The sequence below is a fragment of the Piliocolobus tephrosceles genome, chromosome 1 (genome assembly GCF_002776525.5).
Source record: "Piliocolobus tephrosceles isolate RC106 chromosome 1, ASM277652v3, whole genome shotgun sequence".
NCBI classification, from domain to species: Eukaryota; Metazoa; Chordata; class Mammalia; order Primates; family Cercopithecidae; genus Piliocolobus; species Piliocolobus tephrosceles.
In genome coordinates, this window is record NC_045434.1 from 111,973,847 (window position 1) to 111,990,893 (window position 17,047).

The 17,047-nt window shown below is 48.2% G+C and overlaps 1 protein-coding gene across 4 annotated transcripts in view; it reads left to right on the top strand.

Annotated features, from left to right (window-relative positions):
• Positions 1 to 16,830, top strand: part of KIAA1324 (KIAA1324 ortholog) — an 85,967-nt gene extending 69,137 nt beyond the window's left edge. For 2 of the 4 annotated variants that reach the window (XM_023232608.2, XM_023232609.2), the window contains 14 exons: positions 1,853 to 2,030; positions 2,746 to 2,874; positions 3,257 to 3,347; positions 5,002 to 5,107; positions 5,360 to 5,497; positions 6,244 to 6,507; positions 8,047 to 8,220; positions 10,996 to 11,176; positions 11,505 to 11,601; positions 12,099 to 12,200; positions 13,387 to 13,513; positions 13,592 to 13,770; positions 14,293 to 14,458; positions 16,542 to 16,830. In XM_023232608.2, the coding sequence (XP_023088376.2) occupies positions 1,853 to 2,030; positions 2,746 to 2,874; positions 3,257 to 3,347; positions 5,002 to 5,107; positions 5,360 to 5,497; positions 6,244 to 6,507; positions 8,047 to 8,220; positions 10,996 to 11,176; positions 11,505 to 11,601; positions 12,099 to 12,200; positions 13,387 to 13,513; positions 13,592 to 13,770; positions 14,293 to 14,458; positions 16,542 to 16,610 (2,001 nt within the window). In that variant the 3' untranslated portion in view covers positions 16,611 to 16,830. Of the gene's footprint in view, positions 1 to 232; positions 1,336 to 1,852; positions 2,031 to 2,745; positions 2,875 to 3,256; positions 3,348 to 5,001; positions 5,108 to 5,359; positions 5,498 to 6,243; positions 6,508 to 8,046; positions 8,221 to 10,995; positions 11,177 to 11,504; positions 11,602 to 12,098; positions 12,201 to 13,386; positions 13,514 to 13,591; positions 13,771 to 14,292; positions 14,459 to 16,510 lie in introns of those variants that run through there. The other 2 variants (XM_023232611.2, XM_023232610.2) reach the window with 2 other exon arrangements.
• Positions 16,831 to 17,047: the final 217 nt, after the last annotated feature.

Consider the following 17,047-nt stretch of genomic DNA (forward strand, 5'->3'; position numbering starts at 1 on the left):
GGATCTGGCTGAGCTGTCTGTAAGCCAGAGATTCTCAAGGGGATAGAACTAGGAGTTGGGAATTCTGTATTCAGCACTAAGCATGATGCTTGGCTCTTAGGTGCATAAATATTTGCTGATTGGGCGGCTGGCTGAATTCTCCTTTTCCTAACTAAGCGTGGGTTAAAGTCTGGTCCTTAACAATGAATATTTTGCATGGTCATCTCTTACCACCACCACCTCCCCCACGTATTTGGGGCATCATCCCCTTCCCCAGCAGCCAAGAGAGAATGGCTGTGTCTTGTCAGTTGCACCTTAGACTCAGTTCTGTGGTGTCTGGAATTCTGTATGACATTGTAAACAGTATTTTCATTTTCTTGGTCTCAGCTGACTCACTAATAAAAGGCGGACAATTAATCCTCTTCTCCCTCCTGTGACTGAATGTGGCTGTCTTTCCTCCCTTCTGCCCCATTCTCTTCCCTCCCTGGGCTCACACCAAGGCCCTCTGGGTCAGTAGTGTGCTTGCTGCCTGCAAGCCCGGGTGTCTGCCTCGGTCTGACCCCTGCCAGGGCCTTTAGATGCTGGCTCAGACCAAAGCCTACGTTCCCGCCTTGCAGCACAGCCAAGGCCCAGCTCAGAGGAGGAGCACTGAAGCGTGTGCTTTCGGGAGTGCGCATGAATATGCATTCCTCAGCCATTCCTTGTAGACTTCTGCTTTGTGCCTCATTCCCGCACTGGTTCTGCTCAGTCTGGTGATTCAGTTTGTCTTCCGAACAGTCTTCTAAAATCAAGGGACACACCTTGAGCTGGCTCCTGTGATTATGTTTCTGACCTTGGCTGTGCCTTAGTTGTTTCTCAGGGACCAGGATGGCCCATCCAGTGGGGCCACTGAATGTGCTGCTCCAAGAGCTGGCCCGAGTCACTTTGCCGGCTCCTGGGACCCTCCTCTCCCTGAGACTTACAGGAGTCAGGTGAGGTTCAAGCCTGGGGCTCTGGCTGCCGCAGCCCTTTGCAGGCAGCAGGCTGAGCGGAGCAGGGGAAGGAGGAGCCCAGGGCTCCCCATCATTAAAGCAGTCTGTGTCCCTCCTTCGGGACTTGTTTCTTATCTTGAAAAATACAGACAGAGGCCTTATTCATCCTTCTTTTTCACATGTATGGTATCTGCACAGATCATGTTCACCAACCCCTCAGTGCAACCCATAAGGGCACCTTTTTGTGTGTGACTCGATCTAAGGGCCATGTGGGAAGAATGGAGCTGCCCACCTTCACCCCTGATTCAGCCAGAGTCTCCTGCGGGTCATCTTCACTTCTGCACGCAATGCAGGGGTCACGTTTCATTCATCTCTGAGACACCAGGTCTGGCACATAGATGCATTAGGCTTTCGGTAAACGTTTACCCAATAAATAAAAGAGCAAAGAATGCACCCCTCAAAAAATAAGTTGGGACATCTCTGCCACCTCCTCAGTCCCCAGGGGGCATCTGAGCCACCTCCACCCTGTGCCTTTCTGTGTTCTGGGATTTTCACCAGCTGCTCTTCCGGTGACCTTGGTAGCAATAAGATTCTACAGTGGAATCGGAGCTTTCTCTAAGACAACTGGTCCCATATTCTCTGTCATAAAGTCTTCATTAGAGCCATTCCTTGTCACCCAGGCAACATTCATTTGGCAGATAGTGACTGAGCACAACCAGGAATCAGGCACTGCGCTAGGTGCTTGGGATACATCTGTGACCAACACAAAGCTCCCCACCCCGGAGGAGCTCTTATGTGGCCCAGAATCTGGATCTCTGCCCCCAACCCTCATCCTCAAGGCAGAGTCCCAAAGACGTCCTAAATCTCACACAGGCTGAGTTGTGCTTAATCCATTTCTGCAGACACAGCTCATGTACAAATGGGCCAAGCCGAAAATCTGTAGCGAGGACCTTGAGGGGGCGGTGAAGCTACCTGCCTCTGGTGAGAAGACCAGCTGCCCACCCTGCAACCCAGGCTTCTTCAAAACCAGCAACAGCACCTGCCAGCCCTGCCCATACGGTTCCTACTCCAATGGCTCAGGTAACCTCCTCACCACCCCAGTCCCTGCAGCACACCCATCCCCACATCGACTGTGTGGGTGGGCTGCGTGGGCACTCAGAGTGGCCAGCTGAATGCAGACTCCGCCCTTCCAAGGGAGGCAGTAAGGACCAGGCCACCTCTGAGGACTAAATTCAGAAGAGAGGTCAGGGCTGGCCTCGTCTGCAGGTCAGAGTCAGACTTGAGGCCGCCTTCCTTCCTCCTCACTCCAACTGCAAATGTGATTCAGGCCTGAAAGTGCCCAATCCTCAAAGCAGAGCTTCCAGCATATGGCAGAGATGCTGACTAGAAGGCTTAAGGGGCTGGGATGACCAGCTCGACACAACCAAAACCTATAAGCCATGCTGCCTTGGGGTGATTGTGTACCTGTTAATATGAATGCATTTAATGATAATATGACAATAATATGAACTACATGTATCAGACTAGAATGTACAGCTACGTTTTGAAATGAAAATTGGGGTGGGCAAATAGGATGGTTGGCATATTGGAATGAAGGCTCAGTGTTTACATCTTGAGTTAGTTAAATACATTGTCAGAATGTCTTTGAGTCAACTTGATACAACTGCCTGCAGCGGTACTCAGCAGCCAGGCTTGTGGGCTGCCCACTACTGTTGCCACTTGTCTGTGTGGCAGCAGCTCCAGTCAGAGTGACTGCAGCCTTCCCGCTGAATGCATGGATCTTGTGGTTCCCCAGATTGTACCCACTGCCCTGCGGGGACTGAACCTGCTGTGGGATTTGAATACAAATGGTGGAACACGCTGCCCACAAACATGGAAACGACCGTTCTCAGTGGGATTAACTTCGAGTACAAGGGCATGACAGGTAATTGCCTCTCCCTGTGCCATGAGCTGTCAGCTCCCTGCACACCCTCAGTTCTTCCAACTTCACATTTCTTCATAATAGTGATGTCAGAAAAATAAGCTAACTATGTCATGCATTCCCTTGAAAGTTCCATTCCTCATGGACATATGTTCTGCCAAGACAGCTTTAGAGGAAGGAACAGAGCTAAAACATGAGCGTGCACTTCAAAAGTCTTGCTCTGAGAGCTTCAGAGCTGGCAGGATAGGTAACATGGTTCCTGTTCAGTGGTGGTTCTGGGCGCCTCAAAAGATAGTGTCAAACCTCCCTTCCAGAGTGTCCTCTGGGTGCACATTTGCCTTGCACCCAAGAGCACAAGGCATTAACTCTTCCCTTTCCTTTTCAGGCTGGGAGGTGGCTGGTGATCACATTTACACAGCTGCTGGAGCCTCAGACAATGACTTCATGATTGTCACTCTGGTTGTGCCAGGATTTAGGTGAGGAATCCAAAGCACAGGGGAGTCCAGGCCAGCTTGGCCATATCCGATTCCCACGTATTTTGGAATCTTGTAGAGGAGAGGGCTTCTGGGGTTGTGTTTCATTTCATTTCAAATGTCAGTTGAGAAGAGAGGGCACAGTCGTATTTGACCAATGTAACCAAATGCTAATACATTTTTCAAGTTGCTGTCCGTGTTGATTTACCAACTGCTCTCTCATCCCATATAGCTTCTCCCTCCATTAGCCACATGCTATTCAAATTTTTCCACCACACAGCATCACTTAAGATTAGAAAACATAAAATAAAAAAAATAATAGGATCAGAAATGTCAGTAGACAGTTCATCTTTATTTGGTGCAAGAAGATTGGGAAGGATTGTTCTTATTATATTTGTCCCCATATCCCAGGAAGACCTAGGGCAACAAGAAAATTTGTTTCCCACTAAACAAACACACAGACACACCTCCTGGCAGTGTGGTGTGGTGGAAGGAACACTGGACTGGAAGACAGGGCACTTGTGCTTTGCCGCTTACTGGCTGTGCGACCTTGGGAAAAGTCACTTCACCTGTTCAGGCTTCGGGACCCTCATCCATAAAACCAGTGTGTGATTTAGGACTAACTGAGGTTGAGATGGTTTTTCTAGCCCACTGGTTAATACAACTGCGTAGAGATAAGCTGAGAACTGGAGGTCCTCAGAATTCAGGAAATGGCTAAAGCCAGAAGGAAAGCCGTGAATGAATTTCCAAGGCCAAAGTGAACTCTTCTGCCCATATGTGCTTTAAGATAAGGGGCAGCCACCGAATATGCTTCCCCAGTGCCAATCTGATGCCTTCATTCCCTCCTTCGAGGTCTCTGCTTCCCATCCCTGGGATGGTGCTCAGTTTGCCTTCCCTTAACACACATTACTCAGAGCTGGCCAGATAAAGCCTGTGTTTGCAAGGCGAGCAAACTTTTAGGCTTTTTGGAATAACACTCAAAAAGTACTTTTGAATTTGCAAATCTCATCATCACAGTAAAGTGCTGCCTCATCCCCACTACCACCCCAGTCTGCCTGGGCATGGCTCTCATTTCCCAAAAGCAGGACCAAACTGAGGACTTTGCTGGATCACAAATTCTGCTCCTTTAACCCCAGCAAATCTCCCCAGTGCTGGAGAGAGAGCTGCTGAGCAAGTGTCGACAATTTACAGTCTTATGATAGAAGTGCTTCTCAAACTTAAATGTGTGCACGAATGGCCTGGGAATCTATTAACATGCAGATTCCAATTCACTGGGCCTGGGAGGAGCCTGAGGTTCTGCAGTTCTAATAAACTGTGGGAGATGGCCAAGCTGCTGGTCTGTAGACCATATTCTGCTAGTGAGGTGATACAGCATTTGATAAAGGACCACGACATCTGTCATGCATTCAGGTCTCCCTGCAGTGATGGCAGGTAGGTGAGAAAGGTATTTCATCACCTCCATTTCACAGATGAGGAAACTGTGGTTTGGCTAGGTCAAGGTCACATAGCTAGGAGGGCACAATTGGATTTAGTGCACACACTTTCCATCATTCTCAGAACCTAACCCTGTCCCCCGGCAGACCCTCTGCTGTTGTCTGGGCTCTTCAGTAAGCACTGCCTGGCCTCTAGAACTGACTTTTAATTTCTGCCCCTACAGACCTCCGCAGTCGGTGATGGCAGACACAGAGAATAAAGAGGTGGCCAGAATCACATTTGTCTTTGAGACCGTCTGTTCTGTGAACTGTGAGCTCTACTTCATGGTGGTACGTTTTCCTTTCTTTGCCCGCTAGAGGGCCTCCAGGGGAGGCTTAGCCCGTCTGCCCCATTGGTGTGTCCACGTGACTGACACCCCCCTTGTAGTGATTCCACAGGGGAAAGGCCCAGACTGACCAGCAGGGACTTCACAGTTTAACAAGGGTCTCACCAACCGTGATGGCACCTGGGATGGCAGCCACATGGGCACCCACTTCCCCTCTGGCCATCGCACCCTCTTCACTTCTCTGTCGTGGGTTCAGGGTGTGAATTCTAGGACCAACACTCCCGTGGAGACGTGGAAAGGTTCCAAAGGCAAACAGTCCTATACCTACATCATTGAGGAGAACACGACCACGAGCTTCACCTGGGCCTTCCAGAGGACCACTTTTCATGAGGCAGTAAGTTCCTCCCCTTCCTCAGACCCTCAGCTCCCAGGGGAGACCCTCTGAACCCAGGAGGATTCCTAGCATTAGCTTAAGTATGAGTCTGAAGTTCAGAATCCAAGGGTTAGAAGGATCTTAGGGAGTCAAGCAGAAAACTGCCTAACCCAGCCCTCTGAGGACCACCTCGTCTTGTCTAGATGACTTCCTGGAAAGATGACACTGTAAGAAATAAGCTGGCCCTCCTTGTAGTCCCTGCCCTGATACATGTGGTACCACACTTGTTGTTTTTAATAATAACAACTCTGGTTTTATTTTCTTAACTCAAAGGAATACAGGCTCATTGCAGAAGACTCAGAAAATAGAAATAAACAAAAATGAGAAATAAAATCAGCCATAATCCTACTACCCAGAGATAAACCAGTTAACATCTGGACCATCTCCTATACACTGTTTCTGTACAAATACATTTTTTTTCTCTTTTACAAGCAGAAGACTTGCTTTTTTCATAAAACAGCATATATTATGTATTTTCCCCATGGTACTTAATATTTTCATATGTCCTATAAATGGTTCAGTCTCATTTTAAAATGACACCAAATGCACATGAAGAGCTACTGGTGAGTAAAAAGAGTCAGGTGCTTCTAAGATTCTCCTTGAGTATCACAGGATGGAAGATTAAGTACCTTGCTCTTTCTAGAGGGCTCAATTGTTGCTGGTGTCTCAGGCCTCTCCCCTCTCCCCTCCTGTTTCCTTGTCTCCAGAGCAGGAAGTACACCAATGACGTTGCCAAGATCTACTCCATCAATGTCACCAATGTTATGAATGGCGTGGCCTCCTACTGCCGTCCCTGTGCCCTAGAGGCCTCTGATGTGGGCTCCTCCTGCACCTCTTGTCCTGCTGGTTACTATATTGACCGAGATTCAGGAACCTGCCACTCCTGCCCCCCTAACACCATTCTGAAAGCCCACCAGCCTTACGGTGTCCAGGCCTGTGTGCCCTGCGGTCCAGGGACCAAGAACAACAAGGTACCTGCAGTCTGGCATTTATCCTAAACCTGACCCTCTGCTTGGATGAGCTCAGAAGATGCTGGGTCCTGGGTGGGGTTCTTCAGAGGCTGATACCCAAGTGCTCCCCCAGCATACTCCTAGGTTGGAGTCCTGGAGGACACCCATCCAGGCTGTGACTGTAGAGGGTGAGCAGGGCTTGACTTCCAGGGTCCAGGACTCAGTCACTGACAACTCTCCTCTTTAGTTGGCAGGTAAGAGAGGTTGGTGACCGTCTGGTCCAGAGGGTTATTTGGCAGGTGTGCAGAGACCTAGAGGGAAGGAACAGTGGGGTGGGGCCTGTGGCTTATATTCAGCATCGTTCAATCCAGCCTGTTATTAGGGAAATCTGCCCCTTCTTTGGAAAGATAGAAACCCAGCCATTGCTGGGACATATGATAACTGGCATTGCTGTCTTCTGTCCCAGTGGCTTCTCAGCTTTACAAGTTTAAGGATTCCTTTCCTAAGTGGGAAAAGCCTGCCTGCAGTGGCTCACACCTGTCATCCCAACACTTTGGGAGCCTGAGGTGGGAAGATCACTTGAGCCCCGGGGTTCAAGGTTGTCATGAGCCATGATTGTGCCACTGCACTCCAGCCTGGGTGACAGAGCAAGACCCTGTCTCTAATTTACAAAATAAAATGTAAAAAGCACCTTGAAAAACTAATAAATAAATAAAGTAGGGAGCAGTGTTGTTGCCCCCATGTACTTTCTGCATCTGAGAAGTACTTAGACTAAAAGCTCTTAGATATTAATCGATGCTTTTCAATGAATTTGTATTTTACTGATCACAACTACATGCACATACATCTGTAAGGCACTATCAATATGTACTCTGCAAACGTTGCCTAGTTCATCTGCGCAATGAAGTGCAGCGATTCTACAGACCCCTGGCAACCTCTTTCCGGTACCCTGGACTTTTGCTACAACCTTCCTTCCCTGGAGCTCCCTCTGCTGCTGTGGGAGGGAATGACAATTGTGTGCAGCTGCCGCTGAGTGGTGACCCTAAAACAGAGCAATGAACGGGTTTATGGGAAGACAAGCCCCTTTCAGAGTTCAGTTTCCTACAGAGAACCTGAGAAACAGGAAGCAGAGTTCAGTGAGTTTTACACTGTGAGGGGGTGAGGAGGGAGCAAGAAAAATTTCTCTTCTTCCGTCTCAGATACCCTTTTCTGGTTAGTACCTCATTGTCTTCTGCTGGAAAGTAAAAAGGATCCTCTTGTGTCTTGAGAGGCTTCTGTAATCTAGACACAGGAATAAGGCTATAGAATTTGACCAAACTCCCTTCTGAACAATAACAGGTTTGGGTTTGTCCATCACATATATGCTAATAACTGAATGGCAAATGTACATAACTCCCCTAGTGCCTGTTTCACTTCTTTTGCTAGTCACCCCTAATCCTTTCTTCCTCGTCTTGACCCCATTTGGGCGGGACCAGACTGGGGAGAAAACTGCTATTCTCGGCTGCGGCCCCTCAAGGCCCTGCCTGACCAGTGGGCCTGACCCGTCCCTCTCCCCATCAGATCCACTCTCTGTGCTACAACGATTGCATCTTCTCACGCAACACTCCGACCAGGACTTTCAACTACAACTTCTCCGCTTTGGCAAACACTGTCACTCTTGCTGGAGGGCCAAGCTTCACTTCCAAAGGGCTGAAATACTTCCATCACTTTACCCTCAGTCTCTGTGGAAACCAGGTAAGGTATACCAGTTGACAGGGTGAGAACTGAATGGGGGAGGCCTGTGGATCAGAAGCCAGAGACAGACACACGAGAAAATCAGAAATCCTTCAGGCAGCAAGGGGTTGAGGAGCTTCAAAGGTTTTTAAATATTATTCTCCCTGAGGACTTTTTCCCCTCAAGTTAAATAATCAGGATTATAAACACTTAAGAAAATATAGATGTTTAAAATAATGTGTTCTTGCTGGGTGCTGGGTGCGGTGGCTTACGCCTGTAATCCCAGCACTTTGGGAGGCCGAAGCAGGCGGATCACCTGAGGTGGGGAGTTTGAGACTGGCCTGACCAATATGGAGAAACCCCGTATCTACTAAAAATACAAAAAAATTAGCCAGGCGTGGTGGCGCATGCCTGTAATCCCAGCTACTAGGGAGGCTGAGGCAGGAGAATCACTTGAACCTGGGAGGTGGAGGTTGCAGTGAGCTGAGATCGCGCCATTGCACTCTAGCCTGGGCAAAAAGAGTGAAACTTCGTCTCAAAAAATAAATAAATAAAATAAAATAAAATAAAATAAGGTTTTCTTTTACTCTTTCCTGATCTTTATTTCCTCAGAATGAGTCTATTTAAAAATATGCAGGAGGAAGGCCGGGCGTGGTGGCTCACGCCTGTAATCCCAGCATTTGGGAGGCCGAGGTGGGCGGATCACAAGGTCAGGAGATCGAGACCATCCTGGCTAACACGGTGAACCTCCGTCTCTACTAAAAATACAAAAAATTATCTGGGCATTGTGGTGGGCACCTGTAGTCCAGCTGCTTGTGGGGCTGAGGCAGGACAATGGCATAAACCCGGGAGGCGGAGCGTGCAGTGAGTCGAGATCACGTCAGTGCACTCCAGCCTGGACGACAGAGTGAGACTCCGTCTCAAAAAACAAAACAAAAACAAAACAAAACAAAACAAACAGATGAAAACCCAGAAATCCGCAGGAGGAAAGGTTTTTTTCCCTTTCTTGAAAAAGCAGTCTTCAGCAATCACTGCATTTGTCGCTTGTTTCCTAGGGGCTGGATAAAATCAGCTGTTTCTAGTTCATCCACATGTCTCTTTGCTGATAGCATGAAAGAAAGTAACATGAAATGCTTTATAAGGAAAGATTGTCACCATCAGCCATTTCATGCTGCTGCAAATATTTCAGATCCAAAATTCAAAGGCAGAAAAGCAAAGGTTAATCCCACCACTGCACTTGACTAAACTGCAAGCAAGCCACAATTAGTAGTTGGAAAGTTCATTTCAAATGTTACAAAATAGGATCGGCACAGTGACTCACGCCTGTAATCCCAGCAATTTGGAAGCCAAGGCAGGCGGATCACCTGAGGTTAGGAGTTCGAGACCAGCCTGGCCAACATGGTGAAACCCTGTTTCTACTAAAAATAGAAAAATTAGCCGGGCATGGTGGCACACGTGTGTAGTCCCAGCTACTCAGGAGGCTGAGGCAGGAGAATTACTTGAACCCAGGGGTGAATGGTTGCAGTGAGCCGAGATCGTGCCACTGCACTCCAGCCTGGGCGACACAGCAAGACTCCATCTAAAAAAAGTTACAATATAAAGTGCATCTTGAGCATCTCGTCTTTGACTCTGTTGGTGGTAAGGCCTTCACATCATAGAGCTCTGACCCATCTTCTGCAGCATGCAAAGAAGTTGATGGGTGTTTATATAGAGAACGTGTCAAGAAAGAAACTAATCTGTGAAAGATTAGAGATAGGCATCTCTATATTGTTTTCAGAAGTCTTCGAAGAAGTTAAAATGAAGCCTCAGAAATAACAGGTCATGATCACTTAGGAAATAAGACTGAATAAAGCAGGCTCCATGTAGCAAAAATGTCAGCGAATTATGGAGAGCAACGAAGGTGGTGATTTGGGGAAATGGTGTACTTTTTCTCTACTCCTTTCCGGTTTAGAAATGCTTATGGTGTACTGCCACACTACAGATCCTTAGTTCAAAGACAGAAGAACTCTTTATTTTATTGTAATGTAAAGGTTTCCTTCAGTTTTCAAGCTCATCTACTTCTTATAATCTAGAGAAAAAAAAAAAAAAAAAAGGCCGAGACACCAGATTTAGCACTTTTTTTTTCTTTTTTTTGAGGCGGAGACTCACTCTGTCGCCAGGCTAGAGTGCAGTGGCGCAATCTCCACTCACTGCAACCTCCGCCTCCCGGGTTCAAGCGATTCTCCTGTCTCAGCCTCCCAGGTAGCTGGGACTACAGGTGTGCGCCACCACGTCCAGCTAATTTTTGTGTTTTTAGTAGAGACAGGGTTTCACTATGTTGACCAGGATGGTCTCAATCTCTTGACCTCGTGATCCACCTGCCTCGGCCTCCCAAAGTGCTGGGATTACAAGTGTGAGCCACTGCACTCGGCCAGCACTGAAATGTATAATGAAATGTATAACACTGAAATGTATAACACTGAAAATGTTGGCCGGGCACAGTGGCTCACCCCTGTAATCCCAACACTCTGGGAGATTGAGGCAGGAGGATTGCTTGAGCCCAGGAAGTCAAGGCTTTAGTGAACTATGATTGCACCATTGCCTGGGCAATAGATCAAGACCCTGTCTCAAAACAAAACAAAACAAAACAAAAAAATCAAATCTGTCTCGTCATTAGACCTGGGATGAATCATTCCCCTGCGACATAGCATTGGAACGCTGAAAACTTAGATGTGAAAAAGCCTTCCCTATTCCCTTCTGGGAATTCCTCTGTGACCACTCACTTCTTCCCACTTCTTCCTCCCCACTCCCCACCAGGGCAGGAAAATGTCTGTGTGCACCGACAATGTCACTGACCTCCGGATTCCTGAGGGTGAGTCGGGGTTCTCCAAATCTATCACAGCCTACGTCTGCCAGGCAGTCATCATCCCCCCAGAGGTGACAGGCTACAAGGCCGGGGTTTCCTCACAGCCTGTCAGCCTTGCTGACCGACTTATTGGTGAGTAACTCTGCTGCCTGCCTCAGCCTTGTTTGAGAGAGAGAGAGAGTGTGTGTGTGTGTATGTGTAAGAGAGTGTGAGGTTACCAGGCTGGGAGGTAAAAGGCCCCACATGAGGGGCCCAACCTCTTGACCTGTGTTTTCTATTCCACTCTGTGTGCAAAGTGCTCCCGGGGACTCTGACAAACCCTTGTTTCACCCTTTCACATAAGTCAATCAGGGATGTGATGAGATGAAGTGAGGTTGGATGTTGACAGGTATTGGAAGAATTGAAGTGGTTGCCAGCTAATGCTACTAGCGAGAACTAATTAGGAGCTCTAATTTGGCAGGGGTGACAACAGATATGACTCTGGATGGAATCACCTCCCCCGCTGAACTTTTCCACCCGGAGTCCTTGGGAATACCGGACGTGATCTTCTTTTATAGGTGAAGATGAGAGGCGAGGCTAATGCAAGTGAAACCTAGGACTCCTCCATAATTTCTGCTGCATCCCTCCCTCTCTAGCCACCTACTGTTTATCAAGCCAGAACATGTCTGAGATCTAGCAGATCTGCGTAGTCATGATAGCTAAAGGCTGGGAGTTCCTGATCCCAGCTTCTTGGATATTATTGGAGCAGATCTGCCCTTGAGGCAAGGAGAAATATTGGATGATCTGCAGTGGACTTCCCTTCCAGCCTAAGCAGCCTCCAGTGGATGCTAGCCATGACTTTCCTAAACCAGGGCATTTCCCCCTTGACTACATATTGTTGATCCCCACCCTTTCCACGTATAAACCAAGGCCTGTTCACTCCCTGTGTGCCAGGCTAAAGCCCAAGTCCCGACTTCCCCAGCAAGGGAATTGCTCCATGCGGATTTCACTTGGTGGCTGTCCAGGAACACAGCTGAGTGACTCATTCCCCCATGGGGGCTGGCTTTCTCTGCAGGTCCAATGATGTGACCCAGTCCTGCACTTCTGGGAGATCAACCACCATCCGTGTCAGGTGCAGTCCACAGAAAACTGTCCCTGGAAGTTTGTCGCTGCCAGGGTAAGCCCTGCAAAGGGATGTGACAAAGGCCAAAATCTCCCTTCCTTGAAGTCATTCCATCCTGAGATCCAGAGATTAGTGAAAAGGAGCAAAAAAGAAAAGAGTTTGAGATCCATTAATGGGCTCTTAGGGGCAGAGTCATGGCCCCAGACCCTCAATCTTCATATGGCAAGAATGGGGTAGAAGGAAGAGTGAAAGCTACTCTCGTATTCCTGGTCCATTATGGTGGCAGCTGCGTAGCCTAGTAACCAACAGCTCGGCTGAGAGCCAGATTGAATCATCTCCTCCACTAACTAGCTATGTTATCATGGCTATATTTCTTACCTTCTTTAGGCCTCTTGTTTCCTTATCTGTAAAAATAGGCATAATGCTAAATTCCCTCAGCGGGTTGTTTTGAGGATGAAATGAGACAAGGAGACTTTAGGACGTTTCGTGATCTCTGGCTATTATGAGGATTAATAAAGGTTTAGGGATCCTAGGAATCTCTCTGCAATGAAAATACCCAGTTCTGAGTTTAATAGCTGAGTGAACTAAATCAAAAATTTCCAAATGAAGATGACCACAGGACACCCCCTCCCCTCCCCGCATAACAGCAACTAACATCTTGACGGGCACTGGCGTCTCGAGGAAGACATTTTGGATATGCTGCGCCTAAACAACTGACTGGGGAGATGGGGAGCAAAGCAGGGCGTCTTGACCCAGTAGTGGTGTCTGAGTGTCAAATCCCTGTTCTTGCCATTGTAGACATCACAATAAAGTACGTAACAGGTATCCATGACCGGAAGCTCATTCCTGAACCCCATCTCAGCTCCAATCCCATCACCAGGAAGCTGCATCAAAGTGGCTATTGCAAATGTCACAAGTCTGTGAGGAGGACAGGAACCTCAAAGGGGTTGGTGGGACAGCCATGCTGGAGCTCAGACACCTTACAACAGCTCTCATACGATGTCAGCAAAAACATAAACGAGCAGAGGGTGGATAGCCCATTGGAGGCCAGGAAGGCCTCTTATCAGTGAAATCAGAGATCAAAACCTGTGTTAAGGACTCGTTGGAAGGATCCTGGTAGGGCTAACGGTTTGGGCAGGGAGAGGGTGAATCAGGCAAGCTATGAGACAACAGGCCTCCAACCAGATCTTCCCCACCAGTCCAGCGAGTGAGAGCTCAGGTCTCTTTTCTGCTTTGCTAGAACATGCTCGGATGGGACCTGTGATGGCTGCAACTTCCACTTCCTGTGGGAGAGTGCGGCTGCTTGCCCGCTCTGCTCAGTGGCTGACTACCACGCTATCGTCAGCAGCTGTGTGGCTGGGATCCAGGTGGGTTTCCCTCTGATCGGGCACTCCCACGAGAGAAGGGAATGAGAGATCTGAGTTCCTTGTTTTTCTCCCCAACAGAAGACTACTTACGTGTGGCGAGAACCCAAGTTATGCTCTGGTGGCATTTCTCTGCCTGAGCAGAGAGTCACCATCTGCAAAACCATAGATTTCTGGCTGAAAGTGGGCATCTCTGCAGGCACCTGTACTGCCATCCTGCTCACCGTCTTGACTTGCTACTTTTGGAAAAAGAATCAAAAGTACATGATGCGGTATTGGAGTTTGGGGATGGACAGGGTTGGATTATTGATCAGGGAGAATATCTGAAAGTGTAAATTAATGGGGTTTTTCTCTGGAATTGGCTACATACAGACTCTGTGACTCTGGCCAGAGACTTGTTGAACCACTTATCCAGTGCATGGTTTGGTTATCCTGACTCCTGAACAGGGATGGTACCATGTGGCAGTCTATAAATGGATGTTAAATTCTCAAAAGCAAAGAGTATCCTTAATTTGTTATTCTTAACAATACAGAGAATGACATTAAGATTTTGATATTTCTATTAAACTTTGAGATCACAGAAACAGGCTTAAGGAACAAAGATCACTGAACTGGGAACCAAGATTCCTTCTAGTCCTGCAGCCCTGACACCATTTTACTATGCTTCAGTCTCCTTACCCATGGCATGGGAATAGGACCTGTTTGTAGCCCAACCTCTCTACCTCTTTCCCCCTTATTCCCACATTTTGGGATCCTGTCTTTCCCATCCTCCTGTTTTATAGACTAGAGTACAAGTACTCCAAGCTGGTGATGAATGCTACCCTCAAGGACTGTGACCTGCCAGCAGCTGACAGCTGTGCCATCATGGAAGGCGAGGATGTGGAAGACGACCTCATCTTTACCAGCAAGAAGTCACTCTTTGGGAAGATCAAATCATTTACCTCCAAGGTAGGGGGCCTGGCCAGTGCACTGAGGTCAGCCTGAAGGGCTGGAGGAGACACTGCTCCTCAGACACTGAATGGTCCTGTACCGTTCAGGGATGGGCACCCTGCTCCCCACGCCCCATACAATTCCATTTCCCCACTCTGAAAATCCTGCCTTCTGCCTTCTGTATTTCTACACCAATACTCTTCCCCCCCGGGGCTCAAGGCTGCTCTTGATCAGGCTGCTTCTCTCTCAACATCTCAACATGTACTCCAGTTAGTGAGCTGCTTGGGCCTTTTCACTTCCAGAAGGAGTACTGAACCATCCATGTTGTAAGAATCATCCCCCACCCCTTTTTTTATTTTCACTGAAAGGGGGAAAAGATGATCTCTGGGATCAACTTCTGATAGAAGTCAGGCTCTCCTTTGACCAGTGGGGGGCGCTGTCCTCCAGGTGTCTGGGTCCAGTCCTTTGGGAGCTGAATCATAATTCAGTCTCAGCTGTTCCCCACTGAGCAATTCTGAGCTGGGAGGGCTGGGTGAGTTTGTGTGGGTGGGTGAGTGAGTATGAAGCTCATAAATGCAATACAGACAATACTGTCACTGGGCGCGGGGGCCAGCTGAGAGCATTCAAGCACGTCCTCCAGGGCTATAGCCCTCTGCAGCCCCACTCTGCCAGTGCCCATATCTGACTACTGCTCTGAACCAGTTCATCCCAATAGGAGTGGGTTGGGAGGGCAGAAAGAGGAAGGAGGGTATTGGGAGGTGGTGAAGAAAGGACCGTGCTTAGGTGTTTAGATTGCTGAGTCTTGTTTCCTTTGTGCTGACCTGCTAGGGAGACTCCCTTGGCCTCCTTAGACTGCGATTTTTTTTTAAACCAATGGGAGAACAGTTCACCCTGGGACTCTTGAGTCTATCTGGGACTGCTAGAATTCAGCAAAGGTGCAAAGCAGGGGAGTTTTAAGATTTTTGGCTCATGCCTATAATCCCAGCACTTTGGGAGGCCCAGGCTGGAGGATCTCTTGAGGCTGGGAGTTCAAGATCAGCCTAGGCAACATAGCAAGACCCTATCTCTACAAAAAATAAAAAACAATTAGCTGGGTGTGGTGGAGCATGCCTGTAGTCTCAGTTACTTGGGAGGCTGAGGGGGGAGGATCACTTGAGCCCAGGAGTTGGAGGCTGCAGTGAGCTATGATTGTGCCACTGCACTCCAGCCTGGGCAACAGAGTGAGACTCTGTCTCTAAAAAACATGTATTTATTTATTTATTTATTTATTTATTATTTATTGAGTCTATTACGGAGTCTTGCTCTGTTTCCCAGGCTGGAGTGCAGTGGCGTGATCTCAGCTCACTGCAACCTCCACCTCCCGGGTTCAAGCATTTCTCCTGCCTTAGCCTCCCTAGATGCTAGGACTACAGGTGCATGCCACCACACCTGGCTAAATTTTTTGTATTTTCAGTAGAGAGAGGATTTCCCCATGTCGGCCAGGCTGGTCTTGAACTCCTGACCTCAGGTGATCTGCCCACTTAGGCCTCCCAAAGTGCTGGAATTACAGGCGCGAGCCACTGTGCCTGGCCAAAAACATTTTTTTGAAAGAAAAAAAAATTTTCTTTGTTTTTTTTGAGATGGAGTTTCGCTCTTGTCACCCAGGCTGGAGTGCAGTGGTATGATCTTGGCTTACTGCAACCTCTGCTCCCGGGTTCAAGTGATTCTCCTTCCTCAGCCTCCTGAGTAGCTGGGATTACAGGCGCCTGCCACCATGCCTGGCTAATTTTTGTATTTTCAGTAGAGACGGGGTCTCACCATGTTGGCCAGGCTGGTCTCGAACTCCTAACCTCAGGTGATCCGCCTGCCTTGGCCTCCCAAGTGCTGGGATTACAGGCATGAGCCACCACACCCGGCCTAAAAGAAAAAGATTTTTATTGTTCTCCAACTGACACTGAAGGGAGCAAGCAGAATAGAAGGTATCTAATTTCTGTATTTCCACAAAGCCACTGAAACAGTAATTTCATAAGGGTTCCTTCTGTCACCTATTTTCCATTTCTCTCCTTTGTCCCCAAACTTGCCCCTGTGCAGCAGCCAGCTCCTGTCACCATCTCTCTTTCAGAGGACTCCTGATGGATTTGACTCAGTGCCGCTGAAGACATCCTCAGGAGGCCCAGACATGGACCTGTGAGAGGCACTGCCTGCCTCACCTGCCTCCTCACCTTGCATAGCACCTTTGCAAGCCTGCGGCGATTTGGGTGCCAGCATCCTGCAACACCCACTGCTGGAAATCTCTTCATTGTGGCCTTATCAGATGTTTGAATTTCAGATCTTTTTTTATAGAGTACCCAAACCCTCCTTTCTGCTTGCCTCAAACCTGCCAAATATACCCACACTTTGTTTGTAAATTATGCCCTTGCTTGTATCTTGTTTCCCAAAATGACCCATCCGCCAGAGCCATAGCTTTGTCTGCTCATAATTCTTACAGCTCTGGAATGAAGATATTTCTCTCTTCTTAAGTATAGAAACTATTTCCTCTGTCCTCTAACTTAAGTGCAGAAACAGCTGGGAGTTTTCCTCGCATGCCCTCAGCTCATGATCTCTTTAGGAGAGAGGCTGGGTGAGGAG